General features: G+C 43.9%; 1 protein-coding gene across 3 annotated transcripts in view; it reads left to right on the top strand.

Annotated features, from left to right (window-relative positions):
- LOC6725480 (LIM/homeobox protein Lhx1) overlaps positions 1-21013 on the top strand; it is a 46658-nt gene extending 25645 nt beyond the window's left edge. For 2 of the 3 annotated variants that reach the window (XM_039296470.2, XM_039296471.2), the window contains 4 exons: positions 10215-10405; positions 10877-11095; positions 19931-20192; positions 20363-21011. In XM_039296470.2, coding sequence (XP_039152404.1) covers positions 10223-10405; positions 10877-11095; positions 19931-20192; positions 20363-20739 — 1041 coding nt within the window. In that variant the 5' untranslated portion in view covers positions 10215-10222 and the 3' untranslated portion in view covers positions 20740-21011. Of the gene's footprint in view, positions 1-10214; positions 10406-10876; positions 11096-19930; positions 20193-20362 lie in introns of all 3 variants that reach the window. The other variant, XM_039296469.2, reaches the window with a different exon arrangement.
- The last annotated feature ends 471 nt before the right edge of the window (positions 21014-21484 follow it).

The following is a 21484-nucleotide window of genomic DNA, read 5'->3' as shown; positions in this document are numbered from 1 at the left end:
CGCCTGACTCACGATTGCCAATGAAAATGACTCAGTTTTCAAGCGGCGGCGATTGCAATGATCCATCGGATCTCAGTGACTCAGTTTTGGCTAAATGGCAAAGTACAACAAATGGAGTATATATATATATAGAAATATGTGTGGGCCAGGTGAAAAGGGCGGGGCAGTGGGCCACAAAATGTGGGTCAGGCGAAAATGCATTTTCCGCCTAGAGAGAATTTTCGCCTTTATATTTCAAATGGCTGAAATGCGAGATCAAGTGTAGATTGCGTCTGGGGAGTAGGTGCTAAAAAGATGAATGAACCGCGAAACGCTGGAACTAATGAATCACTTGAAATATGACTTTTGAGATCGCTGGAACTGGGCTTGCTACGAAGATTTATGGAGCGCTGACCTTAAAGATAAATTACCAGAAAAAAATCTAGCATTTCATAGAAGTGTCATAACGAAATTGTATCTGAACAATCAGATGTGGGCTATTTCTAAATGCAAAGGAAGTTAAACTAGCAGCCTGATTTCCCACCAAATCTAGTTTGCATTAGCTATATCTCATCACCTGCTGTTTGCGTTTTAGCTCCCCTTTTTTTGTGGCAACTTTTTAGATGGGCGCCCACTCTGCTCCTTTTTTTTTATTTATTCTGCCAACTGCAGGCCGACATCAAATGCACAATTCATTTGCGCATAAATTTGCGCAGATTTTTACAGCTGCAGATTGCGACTGGCTTTGGGGGGGCAATAAAAAGGGGCAAGCAGTGACAATTTCTCGGGCTCCCCCAGATTCGCCAGTTTTCTCGGATGCCCCAACCACGGTTTTTGGCCCACGCCGGCGCTATGCAAATGTCACGAATGATAAACGCAATAAGCATAAATAAATAAAGGTTCCGCATATCCCATAAAGTATCCCCGAGGAAGATGGAGTGCGTTTAAAAATGTTTAAAAATCGGGCGAGGAACGAAAGGGTGAAGGGGAAAAGGATAATGCAGGCGGTCTTTTGTTGCTGCCTTATTTATTAGTGTCACAAATCGTTGGAGTTAATGCCCGTTTTTCGTTTTATATGTGTTAATCGATTTGTTGTTACTCTTGTTTACGGCGAGCATAAATTTATTTTCTTGTTCGCCACTTCCAACAAATTTGAGTGTGATTTATAATTTTGAACTTTGCTCGTTTTTCGGCATTTTCTGCATGCAATCCATCAAAAGTTATAACAAAACCCGGGCTACAAAAAAAAGGCAACAAGAAACACAAGATACGTGGATGGCGGGCAAAAGAAAAACATGTCAGAAATCTAGCAAAGAAAACAAAAGCAGAAATGCTGACAGACAATTTATGGACAAACAAATAAAACAACACAGGGACACATAGAAAGAGATGGCCAGCATGCCGCAGAGCGAGATAGCAATAGCCGGTCCGGAGGAAAATTCGCTTTGAAATTGATATGTTTGACAGCGGGGCCGAAACCGAAATAGTAATAACAAAATACGGTTGGGAAAACAAACAGAAAGGGAAATCCAACTATAACAACATGAAAATCTGGGAGAGTCGGCCGCGAAAAAGGGAAAGTTGTCGAGGGGGAAAATTTGGCAAATTTTTGGATAGACTCAATGTTATGCGAACTAATTTGCGATTTTATTTTACATGTTTGTAGATTAAAGTGAAGTAGCGAAATGGAAACGCAAACGCAATTATGGCAATCTTTAAGTTATATTTCCAAAGTATTTTCATTGGAACTTAATGCAAAAATCCATTAAATATTTATTATTCAGCACAATCTCACTTTTCCATTAATTTATCGTACTCAACCAACCCAACTATCCATCAACTTCTTATTACCTGGAAAAATCACCGAAATTACTCCAATTAAGGCAAATATTGTGTTGGCCCACCAGCGACTCATTTACTTTCACTTTCTGCGGTCTTAAGCCATTGACCCCGCCTCCCGCCTCCAAAAAACAAAAAAAAAAATCCAAATGTTTCCCCCTTCTTAATAGCATCCAAAACCTAAATCGTTTTACGGAAGTTCTCTGCGAGATTGGAGACGCAGATGTGGATTGGTTTTGTTGCTCGTGTCTTAAGCTCAATAATCAGGCCATAAACTTGTGCACAGTGAGAAAATATATGTCCTTAACTTATACATTTTTGTAAAGCTGACTTTGCATGTGAAACCCACAGTTTTCAGTAGCTTAATATCCAACTATAGTTGTCTGCAAGTCATGAAATATATATAATTCTTCTATGCTGTACATTTTCACCCGCTTTAAGCATTTGCATACCAATTTTTCTCACAGTGTGTCTGCGGGCCTTTTGTCATAACCGCAGAATCCACCGCCACCGCTGCTGTGGCTTCGCCACTAATCCGTAAAAAGATCTGTTTTACAAATCCCCCGACGGATGCCTGACTGGCATAATAATCTAGGCGCGCTGATCTCTGATCTGCCCTCTCCCCTCCCTCTCCCTCACCCAACACCACGACTATATGGTATATATATATATTCGATCGCGTGGGCAGGTAGACAAAGTTGTTATTGTCCCATTCGTCAATGATCCGACAGCAGAACGCGATCTGGGGATCGTCTGGGGTATTTTCGGGCCTGAAAACTGAATCTCGAACTGAAACTGAACCTGAATTTGTATCTGTATCCGTAGCTCTAGCTCTCGCTGTATCTGTATCTGAAACTGCGGCTTAGGCTCGCTTTTCGACACTTTGTTTGGCACGGCTTTAAGCCAATTGTTAATCGCGATGGCTGTGCTCCTTTTTTCCGGGCCACAATAACCAGCTGAATCCGGGGTATGAGCGAATGGGCATAATCCCAATCCCAATTGACAAAAGTCAACAAAGCGCATCAATTCATTTGCAATTCCCATTCCACAGAAGAGCATATACATATGTGTGGTCCTTTGGTTCCTTAGGGTTCCTTTCAGTTCCCTTCCTTTCGGTTCCTCGCTCGTGTTGCGATGTCAACATATTTGTCATCTGTGTGGGCATGGTCCATAGGGTCCATAGGGTCTACTGATCTCGAGATCAGCTAGCTGTAGTTTCTGTTTATTTTAGTTTTCCCGCCTGGTTGCGGATGGGTTTGAGCTGGATTTAATAATAATAATAATATTAAATAATATTTTAATAATAATATATGTGTATCTTGTGCTTAACATTCGTTCTCTTTAAGAACTCTTCAAAGTAAGCACTCGCATGTAATTGAGCAAAAGTAAAAGGGGCATGGCAGAAACATCCTGCGAGTCCTTAACTTCCATTACTTCCGCTCGTCGCATTTTGGTGGCTCAAAGCGACGCCATTTTGTTTATGGCAATTGTCCTTGTGTTGTTCCTGCTGTTGTTTTTATTATTGTTATTCCTGTCAGTTGGTTCGTCGCTCGCCAAAAAGGAGTTCACCTTTGCTTGGCCCGGCCCTCTTCCTTAAATTCCCTCTTGTTTTATTTTTCATTTTTTTTTGTATTTTTCCCGAACGAGAGGCGCGTTGAAATGAAAGAATAACACTACAACGTACGCAATAACAATAAAAACAAAACGGTTTCTTTTTTTTTGTTTTTTTTTTGGCAAGGATACTGAGCCCGAACATCATTGGTATCAATTTCCGAGCGAAAGACATGTATATGTACAACTGTATATAGAAAATGTTAAATGCCAAGAGGGAAAACGGAGTGGGGTGCAAAAGCGAAGGGTAAGGCAAATCCTTTTTGGCACAGCTCAACGCGTTCCAAGGGAAAACGCGAGCCTCGCAATCCTGTTGCTTTAGGCGGAGTAGCAACATCCTGACAGCAGCATCACCAAACACTTGAAACAAAACTAAATTCCAATTCAATCCATATAGGTTTACCTCTTTAAGTGGGAGAAAGAGACTCTAAAACTAAAACACGTTTTTAGGATATTAAATTATGGAAAATATAATGGTTTGTAATTAATGCAATATTATTGTTCTTTCGTTCATTTACTTAAATTTAGTTGTGACCACAATACTTGTGCTGTAACTATGCTTAACCCTCTGTAACCTTACTCCTTGTGGGCTAGAATTTTTCACAGTGCAGCCACAGCGATTTAAACATGCGCTGAAAACAAAAGGGAGAAAGGTCCTTTGGTCCTTTCGTTGCCTGTTCGTCTGGCTGTAAAACCAACAGCATGGCAAAAAAGGGATCACTTTACAAATGCCCACAAAATGCGGCCGGTTCTTGTTGTTTTGTTGTTTTTTCCCTATTGTTGTTGTTGTTGTAGATTGTCGCTTGTGGCACTGCCACAAAATGCTTGAAATAACAAAAGCAACAAACAGCGGTGGACAGGCCACATTTGGCACAACAACAAGCCGAAGGCAGTTGCCCAAAAAGGTAACAGAGCGTACTCACTTTTCTGACTGTTGTTGCTCCTCGCTAACCGCTTTCCAGTTTCCACTTTCCGTTTTCCCGTTTTCGGTTTTTCCACCCAGCAACCCCTTTTCTCGATTCCTTGAGCATTTGTAAGAAACACACATAGTAGTGCTATTGTGCCCGTAATGCCAATCAAAACAAAGATGCCCGGTTGGCAAAATGGGGTTTTTGCAACAGGAGATATTCAAGGAGGCCAAAATGTTTCTATTCGCTTGGAAATTAATGGTAGCGAAAGATTTTAGGCAAGTTTCTCAAGCCAGTTTAGTTGAAATATAAATCTGCATAAAAGTGGTTAATTTGAGCCTATACTATAGTAGAGATTGTTATATATGATTTTGGGCCAAATTTGTGCTAAAGGATTCGTAAGGATTCAACACTTGACAGTTTGCTTGCTGCCCTGCTTTTCGTTTTACCCTTCATGTTTGCCCCTTTTCATTCGCAGAAGAACTTCAAGTTTATTGTTTGCAGCAAAGTGTCAAACAAAACGAAGTTCGAACTGAGCCAACTTGTCTGATTTTCCCCCGCATTGCCCCTTCGTTTTCCACATAAAGTTGAGGCGCTCAAAACATCATCAAAAGTCAAAGTCACAAAGGCTCAAAAACTGTTTCTGACACTTTGAGCGGCGGCCACGAATTTCGAGACAGATATGGCTGCAAAACTTTGAACTGAAAGCCAAAGCCACGGCAACGACAAATGAATTAAACAAATGTTGTGCACTGGCAAAAAATGGGGGTGACTTGTGCTAACTTGGCTACCAAATTATTATAATTTTAAATTCTTGCAATTACTATTATAAGTCCATTGAAATGGGCTGCCATATGTCTTCTGGATCATTGGATCATCTCGATTTCTCTCAGTGCAACTGCGTGTGTGTGTTTGCTTGTCTATGGGTGTATTTGTGAGTGTGTGCAACTATTTGCGAGGGTGCAACGGCAACAACAAATACCACAACAATTTGTAATGCCGCATCAAAGCGTGAAGAACGTGAACCAGTCAACAGAAGGAGCAATTTCCACCAAGGTGCCTGGAATGGGAATGGATGTGGGAATGGGGATGGAATGACGATGAGGATGGGGTATGGGTATGGGGGTATGGTGGATTCGCCACTGCTTGTGGGTGGGGCAGCAACTTCATTTAGCCGTCGAGGGGGTGGCACTACACTTTCCACTTGACTGAGCATGCCAAGTGGCTAAATCGGAAGAGCGGGGGAGACGAGCGAGCACAAGGAATTTCCCAGTGCCCCGCCCCACCCACGCAGCCCACATTTCGGAAAGGGGCAGACGACTGCTGTTTGTCTATAAATTTTAAATGTTTGTGCACGCAACACACAAACAGAAATTAAGTGCAAACTGCCCGGGCAGCAACTTGAACAGTTTCCCCAACTTGGCCAACTTTGGACACTCATTACCAATGACCCAAGGCTCCAACCGTATATGTGTATATATATATATACATGTGTATTTATATCCGTGCGGGTGTGTGACCTTGACATGACGTTGGTCAGTTTGTCGCTCAAGTGGCACTAAATGCCAACAGACGACGACGCCCGGCAAATTGATGACTCCGACGGAAGGAGGGAAAAACCCGAATGAAGCCAAAGTGCAGGAAAGAAAGTAAAAAATTAGTCTGTCAATGACACGAGATATAAAAACAAGGGGGTTGGGAAATGGGCAAATTGGTCTAGTTCCTTGTAAATCCAATTTGGGACTTAAAGGCCAACTGTGGCACTTCTTCGTTGAGTGACAGATTCTAATAGAATATCCAGTTGTAAGTTCAAAGTTTTCCCTTTCTTTAAATTCCCTTCGAAACTAAAACTAGAACCTCTTGGCTTTAAAGCCACCGAATATATTACTGAAATCAAAACGTTGGCAGCTTTTATCGCCCATCGGCAATCGGCTATCGGATCCCAGCTGGGGATTGCATAACATTTGCCAACTCACTCGATTTGACACTTTTCTTGCGTAACTGTCACATGTGGAAAAGAGTAAAAGACGCAAAGGAAAATATAAACCCCGAGAAAAAGCGAAAGAGCAGAAGTATACATACAGATATACATACATGCATGCATGTAGGATGAGGATGAGAGTCAGACAGTCAGGGGATTAGAGTCGTCGTCACTAAGCCGCGATCGGAATGGGTCTTGTCGGGGGTTAAGAGGGGTTCCACCGCTGACTACTGGGGGCCATGAGGAGCGTGGAGTTGCTGCTGGGGGGTTTGGAGGAGGAGACGTCAGCGAACGTCAATGCGAATGGCACTCAAAGTGCGAGTAAATCCCATGCCAAAGAGTACGAAGCCGAGAACCAGGTGCCAAGTGTATGCACTGCGACAAAAATGTGTAAATTGAATGCCGCTGCTAGTTTATCGTTAGTTCAACTGATGATTATATAGCTGCCTTAACTCCTTTCTAATGCACTCGAGTCCATATGGCGGCAAACACCTCACAAGCGGAACCACATGGTAGATTAGCAGGTGTTCATTACTTTATTGTTATTACGAACATACCAGTGTATATATCCCCTCTTCTGTGACAATTCAAATCAGCAACGCACTGACAGGAATTAACCTAATTTTACAGCCAGCAAACGCGGGACTCCCCTCGGATTTCATCCGATGAATGGAGAATGGGAACCCAGAACCCAAGAGCCCAAGAACCCCGAACACCGAACTGGGAATCGAGAATCCAGAATGACTATATAGTATATGGCCATGTCTGCTGCTCGGCGGTGAGGCGAACGACTTTCAGAATGCGCTCATGTAGAAAATCCAGCGATCTGTTCCACGTCCATGCCGCATTTTTCATGCCGCACTACGTTGTGCACTTAATAGTTGCCCATAAACACGAACCGAGAAAAAAGAAAACACACACAGGATGGCCAGAGTGGCAGAAAAACCAGCTGAAAATGCTGGGGAGCTTGGGCATTCGTTCAGCGGAGTTGGGTGAAAGGGGAGGGTGGGGTGGCAATGGGGGAAGGGAACGGAGAGGAAAACCCCCCTCGATTTTTCTGCATCGTGAACCACATGATGCAAAACTAATTCGAAATTAATGTGTGTGCGCTTTGTCTACGTCGATTGGTGGTGGCTGCTGCTGCTGCGGCTGCTTTCTCCATCCTTCGCTCGATTTTGAGTCCTTGGGGTGGCACAACCCACCCCCAGCGCCACCCACTCGACTCGACCCCACGTTTTTGCTCCCTTCGGAGCCGGATGCGGCAATGACAGGTAGATATTCGATGTCCTGACAAAACTATTTACGTGGAGCAATAAAGTTTTCGGGGGAATTTCGATTTTCACCGAACATGATATGGGTTATTTCAGTTTTTTTTTTTTCGTTTCTCGTTGAAGGGGAAAAATCGTTTAAGGTGCCTGGACATGACCTGAATTCGAATGATTTTGCAGCAAGTCCGCCGGGATTTTGCACTAATTTAGTGTATTCAAATTTTTAGCTTCACCCGCTGTGACTATAAATTACTTGCAACATAATACTTTCCTTTTTAACGTGGCTCTAAGATTCTAAGACGGCCTTCAGCCGCTGATCCACTCAAAGTGAGCCACCACCCAACGAACAGGTGACATCACAACTCAACACACCCACCCACCCACTCAACCTTTTTCGAGATCTTCTGCAAAGATGGGCGAAATCTATTCAGGACTTGGAAACTGGAAACTGTTGCACTTGACTATGCAAACAGGCCACGGAGTGGAAAAGGAAAATCGAGGGGTGGCACATTGATGGATTCATGCCACCAGGCGGCGGCGCCTGTTGTTTATTTATGTGCCTGTCCTGCTTGTTTGCCCAATGATTCAGCTCTCAAGGATCTCGGCACTTGTTCGGCATCCTCGACGGCGGATGTGGATGCGGATGAGGATGCGGATGTTTGCCAAAGAAAAACATCAGGCATGGAGTGGGGTATTGGGGGCTTGGGCAAAATTCAGAAGGCCACGAGGTTACTGGAAATATTTTTCTAAGCGCGAAATGAGTGTTTGAACTTTTATGGCTGCCGAGGGTTGCTTCAATGGTATAATTGCTATTGCTACAACAACAATTACAAACAACAACTGCCGCAGGGTCAGGGGGCGGTTTTGGGTAGTGGGGTGGTTTCCCAGTTTCCCGGTTTCCCTGTTTTTTTTTTTGGTTTCCACCAACGTTTTCTGTGGCAATCAAATGAAGTGTTCCTGAATGGTTTTCAAAGTTAATTTGAGTGATGCTCGAGCCAGTTGTTGTTGTAGTCCTTACTGGTACTGACAACCCTCGGCGTGTTTATTAACATGTGTTTACAACAACTTAAAGCGCCCATATGGAATCGAATCGTAGGTAGGAACACCGAAGCACCAAAACCGTTGACCAGGGATCTTTTGGGCTTTAAACCACCACCACCATCGCCACCCGCCACCCACTTGAGCCACGCGAAGCATTCGAGGCATTCGGAGTATTCAGAGCAGCATTCAAAGCATTCGAGGCATTCGAACCATTTGAACCACCCAGTAAACGATGCTGGTAAACACTTGAGATTTCCGTACCGTTGGCTCTGTCTGCGGGTCAATTGTTGAAGGACTTTTATGGCATCCTGCGACACTCGACCAAACGCTCGGAACACTCCTCGAACTGATTAAGATCTCCTGGGTTTTGTGTGGCTTAATCGGGGGCAACCAGATGGTGGGAAGTTCGTAGATGAAAGGATTTTACTAACAGACTAAACTGGAGATACCAAAACTATACTGCTTGGCATAATAATAATACATGATAGTGATATGTGTAAGAAAAGAGAAAAAACTGCAGCTTGTCAGCTCTTTTTCTTTACCTTCATGGCTATCTAATTCGAAAGCTACCCCCCATCGACTAACCAACTCATTCGGAGACGTCTGGCGATGATTTCGCATTTGAATCGCTGGAATCTCATCATCATCTCCACTCATCCCATCAGGCCGACTTGCATTCATCTCGGGATGAGTTAAGCTCTTCTTCTCCAGATTCAGTCGATGTGACAGGTGCCAGATGAGACCATACCAAACCAGACTAGACCAGACCAGGCCAACCCAGGCGAGACCACGACAGACCGGACTGAAATCGCAGAATCACAGAATCGCAGTCACAGAGCTCTGATCGTTGGACAGGACAACCCCCTTGGGTTGCATCTGGTGCGGATTAGATTATGCATAATAAAGTGTAATTTATTTCTGGCAACTGTCCCTCGGGGAAACGCTCTCAGTGCCCTCCTGTCAGGTCAGGTGCTCCCCGAGGGTTACCGCACAGATTTACCAAATCCTCGAAACTTCCAGACCGAAAACCATTCAAAACGCGAGCGTTGTTTCCATTGAGTGACACGTTTCGAAGCTCGTTTTCTCGCTTATCTCGAATGGAACACAGCGACGCTGGGACACTGGGACACTGGGAAAGCGATGAAACTCGAACGCGTGTCAGCATTTTGCATGGCCCAGAGCTTAACAGTCAGCACCAGAGAACTCAACTGAGAGATAAGACCCCCTTTCCCCCCCTGCCACTCCAGCGACCTAATCAACTTATATAGAAATCAGCGAGCAACAACTGCAGTTGACACGTGACCCGAACACCGAACGCCAGTTAAGGGAAAGACCAGCTACTTAGAGCATGAAATGGCGACACGTGACCCAGTCAGCCAAATAAACCCAATCCAAACGCGATTCCAGCGTCGTTTTGGGCTTAGCCCAGCGCAAATATTATTTATTGCAATTGTATTTTAAGTGGAATGCCCTACAATCTACAGCCCAGCAATTTGTTCAAGCTGTGCTAGTAACCACCGCCCCCCCGCCTTCTATTTAGAAAACCTCACACTACTATATATCTCGATATATCTCCGATTCTTACAGATTCATTAATGGGTTCGGCGAGCGAAGACGATGACGACGATGATCCGCCGCATTTGCGGGCCACCGCACTCGGATTGGGCGTACTGGGGCCCAACGGACCCGACTCAGCGGGCGGACCTCTGGGCACATCGGATATATCAGTACAAAGCATGAGCACCGATAGCAAAAATACCCATGACGATTCCGATCAGGTAAGATCGTTGCCGAAGGTGCATCATTAACTTGTTTTCCACGTTTTTCACTCGAGTAATGAATGGAGTGGCTACCCTGTTGTTTGGAAACTCGGAGAGTTTACTGGTTTTCAAAAGGATGCCTAAACTACAGTTTTGATTCAGACTGAAAGCATTGTAATCCTTGTGTAGCTTATTAGTCATCTCTAACATCAAGATTAATATCATATTTGGGTTAACTACTTATCCAATTTTTAAGTAAACACTCAATTGAAAGGGTATTTGTGTAATCACCCGAACAAAGCGGACAATATAGGCTTTGATGACCGTTCGGTTAGGTGGCATTGTTGGGGTCTCCCATACCCCGGACTCGACACTCCTCCACATCCACACTCGTTTTGATTAATGATTGGCAAACGATTATGAGGCCCGGCATTGTGTGCACTATATGGACAGCACATAACCATACCCCACCTTCTCTCTTCAATTCAGGGCTCCTTGGACGGCGATCCGGATGGACGTGGCGATTCCCAGGCGGAGAACAAAAGTCCCGACGATGCCAACGGATCGAAGCGACGCGGTCCGCGCACCACCATCAAGGCCAAACAGCTGGAGGTGCTCAAGACGGCCTTCAATCAGACGCCGAAGCCGACACGCCACATCAGGGAGCAACTGGCCAAGGAGACCGGGCTGCCCATGCGAGTCATACAGGTGAGTGCCATCTGCTGCTATAGTATATAAGGTGCTGGGATCTTGGGTTAATATATATCGAAAGACCCTTAGAAACTCCGACTGCGATATGAAACAAAGGATCTATGATCTAAAAAGTACCCAACAAGCTTTAGCAGTGCATAATCATATGGAATTTCCTTATTTCCTTATTATAACCCGTACATATATGTACCATCTGAGAAACGCATAAAAGCCGGCCAGAAATGAATTTTAATTGGTGAACCCATGGATTTGCCGCCTTCCGTTGAAAAAGGCAAGTGCAACCCGAAGCGGAAGAGACCGAGATGTTTTGGGTTCGAGCTTTACTTTAACGATTCCATTTGCTCGATAGCTGGCGACTTTGTGTTCATCGTGATGGTGGTAGTGGTAGTAGTAGTTCCACCAGCGACCTCCAAGTCTTTGGGCTTTGGCTTGGGCTTGGGTTTCTCGAGTGGCGTGGAGCGGCCCGTCTGCGTTTCATCAGCATAAAAAAGGCATAAATTAAGCGCGCTTTGACTGGCAAATGTTTAAACTAAAGCAAACGCGGTCATCGCCGCAGCCCCCCCGCTCCACGAAGTCAAAGAAAAAATAATAATAAAACAAAAAGAGAGAATGAAAAAAAATCATAAAAAATAGTCGGACGCGATTTTTCAACGTTGCCGTTGCCGCCTTGCAACGCTTCATTGCCTGGCCAGTAAAACCAACAACAAACCAAATACAATAAAACTTAAATTAATGTCGGAACGAGGGCGGACGCAGTCGCATGTGGGCGTGGCAGCGCATTAAAAACGGAAGTTCAATGCGCTTGGAAAAAAGAAAATAGCCAGCGAAGAGCAATTTGCCAAAAACGAACAAGTTTAATGTGCAAAAATTCCAGAACGGCCATCCCTTGCAGAAATGAAAAGCGCTGAGAAAGGCTTAAAAATGTTAACTAACATGCAATATTGCGATTACAGGAAAATCAGGGCTAGAAGCCTACATAATGGGATTAGAAAAATTGCTTACAAATTGAGCACATTAGCTGGGCAGGCAGAAAGTGGATAAGCATTATATCTCAGAGACCTTGGTTTAATTGAGGAAGTGTTGCCAAAGCAGAAACTTAATTGCAGCTTAGTCGATGCACTTAATGTTTGAAGTCCACCGATCGTGAGTAATAGGATTTCATATGATTGTGAACTAGGGAAACTAGTAAACATTAAGTGTTGTTGAAAGTGTGCTCATAAATCAAAGTCTTTTAGAGCACTTCAATTGTGGCAAACGGTTTCAATAAAACTTAAATAACTACTTAACTATACCATCACCTTTCCAATCCAAATTCCTTGCTGACAGATCTCTAAGTTGAAGTTCCTCCCAGTTTTTTTGGTTTTTTCTTTTTAAGGGTGCCATCATCACCTTTCGAATCCTTTTCCCATCGTTAGGCAGCTGTTCGTTTGACCTGTCAAGGATATCCGCAGCATATGTTCTCCACGATCTGACCGCAACAACATCATTATGCCGACTTTTCTTTCGCCTCGCTGCGGCACCTTGCTCGCATTTTCATCAGGTTACTAGAGCTACAAATTTTCCGTACCCTCCTTCGGCGGGCTTCCCATTGTTTTCCTGAACTCCACGCGATCGGAGGCACTCGAAATACCCAAATTCCGATCCCATGAGCACTTAACGGGGACTTAAAGACGGGCACGGGTTCGATTCGGTGCGGTTCGGTTCGGATGGGTTGGGTTGGTTCGGGATCGTGAGCACTGGGCTCTATACTCGGGGTTTCGGGCGCTGGCCTTTGATGTGTCATTGGTTACAGTTAAAGGATATTTAGGCGGCGTTCGTTTCTTGTCGCTCCTCCGGATTCCATGCGCTCTTTCTCTTGAGGCGACAAGTGTGACACAATCAACACCTCTTTGGGGTCCCTCTTCACAACTAAACGAAAGTGACAAATGCCAACAAGTTGAAGAGGAGGCACAGCAAACAAATCTTAATCTGCTCGAGAGAATCGGGAGTATCGCCGCCGGAGGTGGTGGAGAGGGACAGGGAGGGGGACATCTGTGGGCTGTCAGCGGCAGTTGGAGATACATTTGCATCTTCATTAAGGCTGCACTCTTTTTTTTGTTTCATTTCACCAATATCAAGCGTATCATATGTCTGTGGCGGCATACAGATATATCAACATAGATATAGGCAGCTTCCAGCTGATTTTCTGGGGAAACAGCTTTGAGTAACTCGATCCCCATCAAAGCGTTGACTTCGGGAGTTCGTCAGCTCATCAAGAGCCGCGGGATGGGCATGGGCATGCGTATGGCTACAGGAATGGGTTTTCGATGTGGATTCGGTTGGTATTCGGAATGGGAATGGGGGAATCTCCTCCTTCACCCCGCCACAGATGTCAACGAGAAAATTTGTACAACTTTAGGGGGCCGGGCAGCATCTTTCTCTTGAGCGCCCGCCCGCTGCGAGTTTTATAATAAATTTTACAACAACAGCAGCAGCAGCAACCTGAGGGCATGACACAAAAACTTCTTAAGAACTTTTGCCGACACACAGACGGTGGACGGCTGAGGCGGGGGGGCGGGGCAATGGCCGCGCCACGGGACAGAAGTTGGGCCCCACGTTGGGCGCCAATACAAACAGTATGCCCCGACTTCATTCGCCATACCCTCCATTCTTGGCGTGTCTTGAACTTTGACATAAAAGCACTGAACTCGCAGGCAAAGCAGCAAAGCGTATCCAGATCGAAATAGATCAGAAACTTGACCAGACCCAACTGACAAGTTTCGAAATACATATAATATAATATAATTACAAAATCGTATGGCATTTAAATAATGCATCAGTAATCTCACATTTGAGAAGATAAATGTAATTTCATGTTAAGCAATTCATTATAGGACTTTGAGTTCAGCATCTGAGAAACCCACTGCAAATCATTCCCATGAGAAAGGCCATAAAGCATTTGTTTAAATGATAGATAGGTGGATATTTCAGCATATCTAAACAACATAACTACCATAGGCAGACATAAAACCAAATGCGTTTCGAAGAGTTATGGCCACAAATGTCGTATGGGAAGTGGCCGAGACAGATATTCCGGGGCAGAAAGAAGTCAACCTGTTTTGCGGGGGACTCGAGATTAAGAAGGGGTAACTCTAGGGTTAGAGGCGGCGGATCTGTGCTTTTTTTTTTTGTTTTTTTTTGGGTTTCTTTCGCTCCATTTAAGCTTTGAAAAATTATAAACAAATAAACGAGTGGAGACCGGGGGGCAAAATCACACAGTCGACGAAGCGCGAGCGGCAGCTAAACAAAAATTTTAATGTGGCATGCGCTGAGCTTGGCGCCACTGACTTGGAGATACAAAGATTCAAAGATACTCGAATGCCCAGATACGCAGATACCCAGATGCCCAGATGCGGATGCGAGGAGCCGGACATTTGTCAAGTGATGTCGCGCCGCCGTGCAGAGGCGTTTATTTGTCAACAGAAAACATATTCGAGAGCATTTCCAGTCGTGATTTGCATTTTTTTGTTTTAAGATTTATACTTCTTATATATTTTATTCGGTATCTCTTGCGGCCGTCGGAAGTTGACAAATTTAGGTGGCTCCGTATAGAGTTTTCGTTTTCTCGTGCTTTATGGACAACTAATTAGTCAAAGATGTGAGCTGTGCTTTTATTAATTGAGCGGAAATTGTTTTGATTTCGATGGGCCAACAAATGCAGGGGTTTCGGCAACCGCAGAACTTGAAAAGAAAAGAAAACCGATCTTCAGTTTCGGAGATTGAACCATTCACAAGGGGCTAATTTAACGCATTTATTCCAACATGAATTGGTAGTTCAACTCGGGGCGCCCTCTTGCCCATGACTCGGCAAATGATTCCGATTCGGATGGGGCTGGCTGGGGGAGGTAAAATTATAATTTCAACAACTCATCAAGTTGCTATTAATTTCGATTGAGGCGCCGGAGCTACCAAAAAAAAAAAAAAGGAAAAGGAACAACTGGAAAAGTGACCGAAAGAGAAATATATAACCCGAAATCGAAACGCACAAAACTAAAACTGCCGGGTCATGCAAGGAGCTCTCCTCTTTCAGTAACACCTACTAAACTATGGGAAACAAAAACACAAAGGCCCGGAGCGAACGACGATCCACCTGAGATACAGATGGAAAAAAGAAGAAGTTAATTATCTGTTAACTCTTACTCGAGGCCAATTCACGCCTCACCAAATCGGTAAAATCGGTAGAAAAAGCAGCCGAAACACACTGAAAAACAAGAGGGAAAACGAGCGGTAGTCATCGATATGTTGACTCGAGGGCGTGACGACAGCCCCCCTCTTCGTTCGATAAATGCAAATCATCGGCGAGTGCTTGAGGTCATCATCGTAATCATCCTAATCGCCATCGGAGGTCCCTTGTCTGCAAAGGATTGTCGGCGCTTCTAACATATCTACCGAACCCACAGCTCGGGTATCCATTACACGGCATTTGCCTGGCTAATAACCATATATCATATGCTATATGAGAATATGGAATCGTTTGTTAATCAGATTCATATTTATGGTTAGAACAAGATGGATCACAAGTCTAGTATTTCGAAATAATATTTTAGCAGCACAGACTTTTTGAAGGGGTTACGTTTTTGGGCAGCCGTAAGATTACAATAATCGCAAAGGTTACCGCAAAATTCCAGGAAATCCCTCCGATCTTAGATTATTTTCGGTTTTCTTGAGCCCAAAACATTTCACGTCTTGAATGCCGCCGTTGATTAGCTTTAGAAATGCTTATTGCCGACTTCGTTTGCTACCATTGTGGCATAAAAAGCCAACCGAAGTTGCCCCATTGTTTTTGGCAATTAAGCGGCGAGTAGCGGCAACAACAAGCAACAAAACAACATGAAAAGGCAATCCAAACAAAATAACAAACAAATCTTGCCGCATCATAGCAAACTAATTTAACAAAATAGCCAACGAACAAAAAAAAAAAAATGGGCGGCTAGAAAATGGTAGCCGCCAAACAATGGGCTAATACCGAATGGGATTTGGTATCAAAGTCGGATGGATCGTATCACAATCACAAACACATCTCATATCTCAAATCGCAAATCGCACCACAACCAATCATATCAATCAAAGGCAACCAGAAACGTGACACACATTTGGCTGCCCCTTTTTTTTCGGAGGATCGCATTAAGATGGTATGGCTTGTATATATATATAGGTATTATATATGACCCCATCGCTCAATCGGCGAAATGAGCAACGAAAAAAAAAGGGGGAGGGGCAGGTGGGAGGCCAAACGCGCTGCCGTTTAACATAATTTGCTATAATTTCCAACACAATGCAGATGGACGTCGAGGAAGGTAGGAGAGCACACCTCGGTTAACTTAACCCTCTAAAGGCCGAGGAGCTCCCTGTTCCACACTGAGAGAAAATAAACTAGCTACAGGGATTAAATGGGTTACAAAAGAATCAGTGCAGGGAAGATAAATTAGGATCAAACTGGCAAGATATACTTAAATCTGATTGAAAACAGATCTAAATTTCTCAACGACCGCATTCCCATTTCGCGCAGTGTATGGCTCCGGCTCCACTCAATGCAATAATCATTTTGTTATGTGAGGGATTCGGTTCTCGGGGGCCGACCCCTTGTGATTGCTACCATGGGCCATTATGCTACGTTGTTTGCCCTTTTATGTCAGAGCCTAACCTATAATTTAACTAAATGTTCAAATGTTGCTGGCCGCGTGTTCAACTTAGTTCAGTTTAAGTCCAACCCCTCATCCCCCCCTCCCCTTGCTGTTCCCCATTCCGCGAGTCGGAAATTTGTTGAAAGCTCCAAATTGGAAACAAATTTCGGCTGCCCAAGTGCGGAAATAAAATATTAGCCGTACATTTTTCAAAATTGCCAACAATTTGGAGTGGGCAAATGTGTATGTTCCGATGATAAACGTAAATGATGCGATTTTGATATATCATAATATCCGATGATATCCACATAATAATAAGCCAGAGGGCAAAACGCGAAAAAGCGAGCGAATCGAGTTGCTAAAACTAAAATTAAAATACACACGAGCGCTAACGAAAATAAATATATATACGTATGTACATATATGCGTGTGTGTTTTGGCAACAGAGAAAAATATATGAAAGCCCCAAATCAAAGGCAGAGGAAAATATTTTTCTCAAATTTATTGCGGAAAAAGAGCTTTTCACGCCCATTTGCTGTGCGCCAACAAAATTGTTGCGCTGAGTAAACTGGAATTTTGATTGCCAGATTTTGGCGTGCACAGGAGTTTAGAAAAGTTAAATAATATTTCTTCTATTTTTTAGGTTTACAAATAAAACATATGCTTTGATTATGTTCGAAATAAATGTGCTTATTTCATAAAAACATCCACTTCCTTGGCATTTCATTCGGTTTCATTTCGATTCCCAACCTTACACCATAAATGCCCAGCCCCTTTTCGCGCAGTGTAACGCCCACATGCAATTCGCATTCTGCGTTTTATTTTTCCACCGCTATTTCCATTTTGTTGCACTTTTTGTTGCCATTTGTTGCTGTTTTTTTTTTTCTTTGTGCTCGTAACAAAACAATGGCGAAATGCGCCGCAGAGTAAAAAACTCAAAGAATTGGGAAAACTAAGCTGAGCTGAAAGGAGCAAAAAAAGGAGAAAAACACAAGGAAAACAAATTCAAAACTATTGTAAATGCATATTTTAGCTTACTCTGTTTTTTTTCCAACAATTTCCCCCCTCTATTGTTGTTGTTTCTTTTGTTGTTGGTGTGCATATGAAAATGAAAAATTATGTGACCGCAGGGCCCACAGAGGCAAATATCGCATATATGGAAAAATATGGCAAACACTGCGCGCTTACAGTGGAAACGATGCGGTTTTTGTGGGCTGTTCGCGGGTGGTTCTGTGGGGCTCAGGGGGTTCAAAGGGGTTCAAAGGGGTTTCGGGGGGTTCTGGGGGGTCTCACCTTTTATTTATTTCGCTGCAGTGCTACGTGTAATTGAAATGCGGTGGCAGCTTAGCCGCGTGTTCTGCGGATTCTGCACTCTTTGTTGGTTTCCCTTTGTGTGTGCATGCACTAGATGTGTGTGTGTGTGTTTTTTTCCGCCAGTTTCAGTTTACTGCCGGATTGAGTTTTGCCACGTTTACGACGTTATCAAGGTGATTACGCCATGGGTTCCTTACTTGGAGCCACAATTTTGCATATGAAAGGCTCTGCTCCACCTGCATAAGTCGTATGTTTCAATACCAAATGGACATACAAATCTAAGAAGAAGATCTATTAGCTAAGCATAATATGCTAAATGTAGTGTGGTAGTGTGGGAAATCAATTAGATAAATGAAAGATATATGCACTTGGCTTGGCCAATTTGCCTGGCCAGCACAGCTCCCGAGGAGTTGCCATTAGATGATTCCTGTGTTCCCATTTGTGCAACTTCAACTTCTCGCTGCGGATTATCTTCCTGGCTGTCATAAAGTCACACGCTCCGCCGAGAACTCGAGTTGGCTTAGGATTGGGATTCGGTTCGGTGTATATGCGCTATATGTCTGGGCGACTGAGATCCAACTATGCACAGCATGTTACTTCCTTTTGTGTGCATCCTGTTTGCCGACAAGAGATGATGAAAAAAAAAAAATAAATAAAAAAATGAAAGGAAAAAGCTTTGCCTTCTCCTCATTTTGCCATGCTGGTTTCCTTTTGGCGTTCTCAGGCCCCGAAAAAGGCTTTTCTAGCGAAATTCGCTGCGCCGCCGAATGTGTCAGTTTATAAATGTGAAATGTGAAGGGCCCCCCGACTTATATGCATGTCTAGTCTGCCCGGGCGAGTTCATAAATTCAAATGAACTGCAGAACGGCGCTCATCATTAAAATTCACGCTCAAATTGCCTCCTAAGACTTTTGGCCAACAGCTGCACTGGGTCGAAAATACGAAAACAAAACCGAAAAATAAAAAACACCAGAATCTAAGCCCAATTCATTGGAAACTATTTGCCAAAAAAGCGGAATAATAAAATAACCAAAAAAAAAAAAGAAGAGCGCGGCGCGCAAAGACATAAATCAAAAAGTTTCATTGAGAAAAATATATAAAACCAGGAGAAAATCAAAAAAGTTGCAGCAGATCATTAAAAGAGCGTCCCAGATATGAATATTAAAAGAGCCAGGCGAAAAAAAATAAAAAAATAAAGAAAAAAACAAAGGAGAGGAAATAAAAAGGATGAGAATAACAAGCGAGGGACAAAGGATCGGCGGAGAGCGGCCCCAGAAAGGTGCCACTAAAACTTTTGAAATATGTTTTTATTTTATAACTTTGCATGCTGGGCACGGTGCTTCTGGAGCACCCGGAACGTAAGCCAAAGAATCGAACCGCAGAACCCAAGAGCCGAAAACCCACAGCCAGAACGTCGTAAAAATGGCATCGATGTCTGCGAAGACGCGTCTTCTGTCCGCTGTCCGGTGTCCGCTGTCCGCTGTCCGCTGTCTGCTGTCTTCAGTCCTCTCGATTCTGTTCTGTGTTGCGGAGTGAAGAACTGATGTGGTGGAGTGGTGTGGGGAATGGGGCTAATTTTGCGACGGCCGCCCGGTGCGGCGGTAGCATCAATGCAAAAAAGCCACCAGCAGAAACAGAATCTACAGGGCCAGAAGAATCGCGGGGCAGCAACAATTAGGCATGCGCCTCCATAAAGCGATGCACCGAGACATCGCAACCGGATCGCCAAAGAAACCAAATAGGTTGCCCTAAAAACTTGTGCTACAAGTGCTCATTCTATATTTTATTTAATAGTTCGTACATTTTGAAAGGCTTAAACTAAAGTTGTGTCTACTTCCATTCAATCCATTTCCAGGTGTGGTTCCAAAATAAACGGTCGAAGGAGCGACGCATGAAGCAAATCACCAGCATGGGCCGCCCTCCATTCTTCGGTGGCGCCCGGAAAATGAGGGGTTTCCCCATGAACCTCTCGCCCGGCGGACTGGACGACGGACCCGGCTTTCCCTACTTCGCGGCGGACGCCAAGTTCGAGTTCGGCTACGGCGGACCCTTCCACCCGCACGACGGACCCTACTTTCCCGGACATCCCGGCGGACCGATGCCCTTCAATGCGCCAGGTGAGAAAACAAAACAAAGTAAAAGAAGATGGAAAGTAGTTAGTGAAAATAGTTATAGTGTTATATTATCTCTTTTTTGAACTAGTTTACAAAAACTTAAAGTTAAATTATTGCAATATATATAGAAGAATTGAAATCCAACTAACCAGCTACTCTCTTCCAAATCTTAGGTGGCCCCATGGACCACAGCGGACCCATTCCGATGGTGAACGAGTTCGGACTGACGCCGGAGGCGACGTTCCTTGGGCAGGCGGGCGGTCCGCCAATGCAACTGCAGTCGGCCGTCGGACCGCCGCCACCGCCGCCGCCGCCGAGCGCCGAGCACTTGATGGCCGCCGCAGCGGCAGCGGCGCAGCAACAGGCGGCGCAACAGCAGCAGCAGCAGCAACAACAGCAGCAGCAGCAACAGCAGAATGCGCAACAAGCGGCGAATCAGACGCAGCAGCAGCAGCAACAAAATGGCCCCCGCACCAATTCGCCGGAGTTCATGAGCTCGGCGAATTTCAGCGAACCGCAGAATATGCAAAATGAAGGGCTCGTTTGGTAATATACGAAACAGTTGGCAACGCGGCTGCTGCTCTTCGGCAGAGAGCGAGAGCGAGAGCGAGAGAGAGCGGCGCGAGTGGAAGAGTAAATGAGAGGGAAGGAGAGTCAGATGTAGTGCCGTCTCGTTCTGGCCAAAGGCTAAGCCCCACCCCCTCTGCTACGATTTGTTTTTGTTATACTTTTATTATTATTATTAAAACTGTGCTATTTTTTTGTATTTCAATTCGGCGCCAAAATATTTGTAAATTATAAAACAAAAAACACAAAAAAAAAAAAAACAAATAGACAAAGGAAATCTCTCTTAAATGTATAAAAATCAAATAATGGGCGCTGCACATAGTAAACAATTTTTTTTAACAAACGAAAAACATAAAAAACACGAAAGAAAAGCTCTAAAAAAATTAAATTAAACCCAAACACTAAACGTCTTGTCTGTAATTAAAACAAAAATACTATTTATGTGTATCAGTGTATAAAAACAAAATGAAAAACCTGTAGTCTTAAAAAAAGGATCTGCATAAAGAGATTTTTTTTGTAAATTAGCACATTTTATTCGTATCTCTAAAATTTGTTTTCTTTTGCCTGCATTTTTTGACGAAAAACGTTTTTTTTTTATATTATTACACGTAACATATGGATATATATTATAATCGTTGTCTAACAACATAAACGTAACTAGGCATGTACTAGCTCCTAAGTCTACATAAACCAGATATTATATATACAAGAGCTACATACGGCAGCAC

Source organism: Drosophila simulans, chromosome X, assembly GCF_016746395.2.
Source record: "Drosophila simulans strain w501 chromosome X, Prin_Dsim_3.1, whole genome shotgun sequence".
Classification (NCBI taxonomy): Eukaryota; Metazoa; Arthropoda; class Insecta; order Diptera; family Drosophilidae; genus Drosophila; species Drosophila simulans.
The sequence above is the reverse complement of the archived record's forward strand: the minus strand, read 5'-3'. Positions and strand labels throughout refer to the sequence as shown.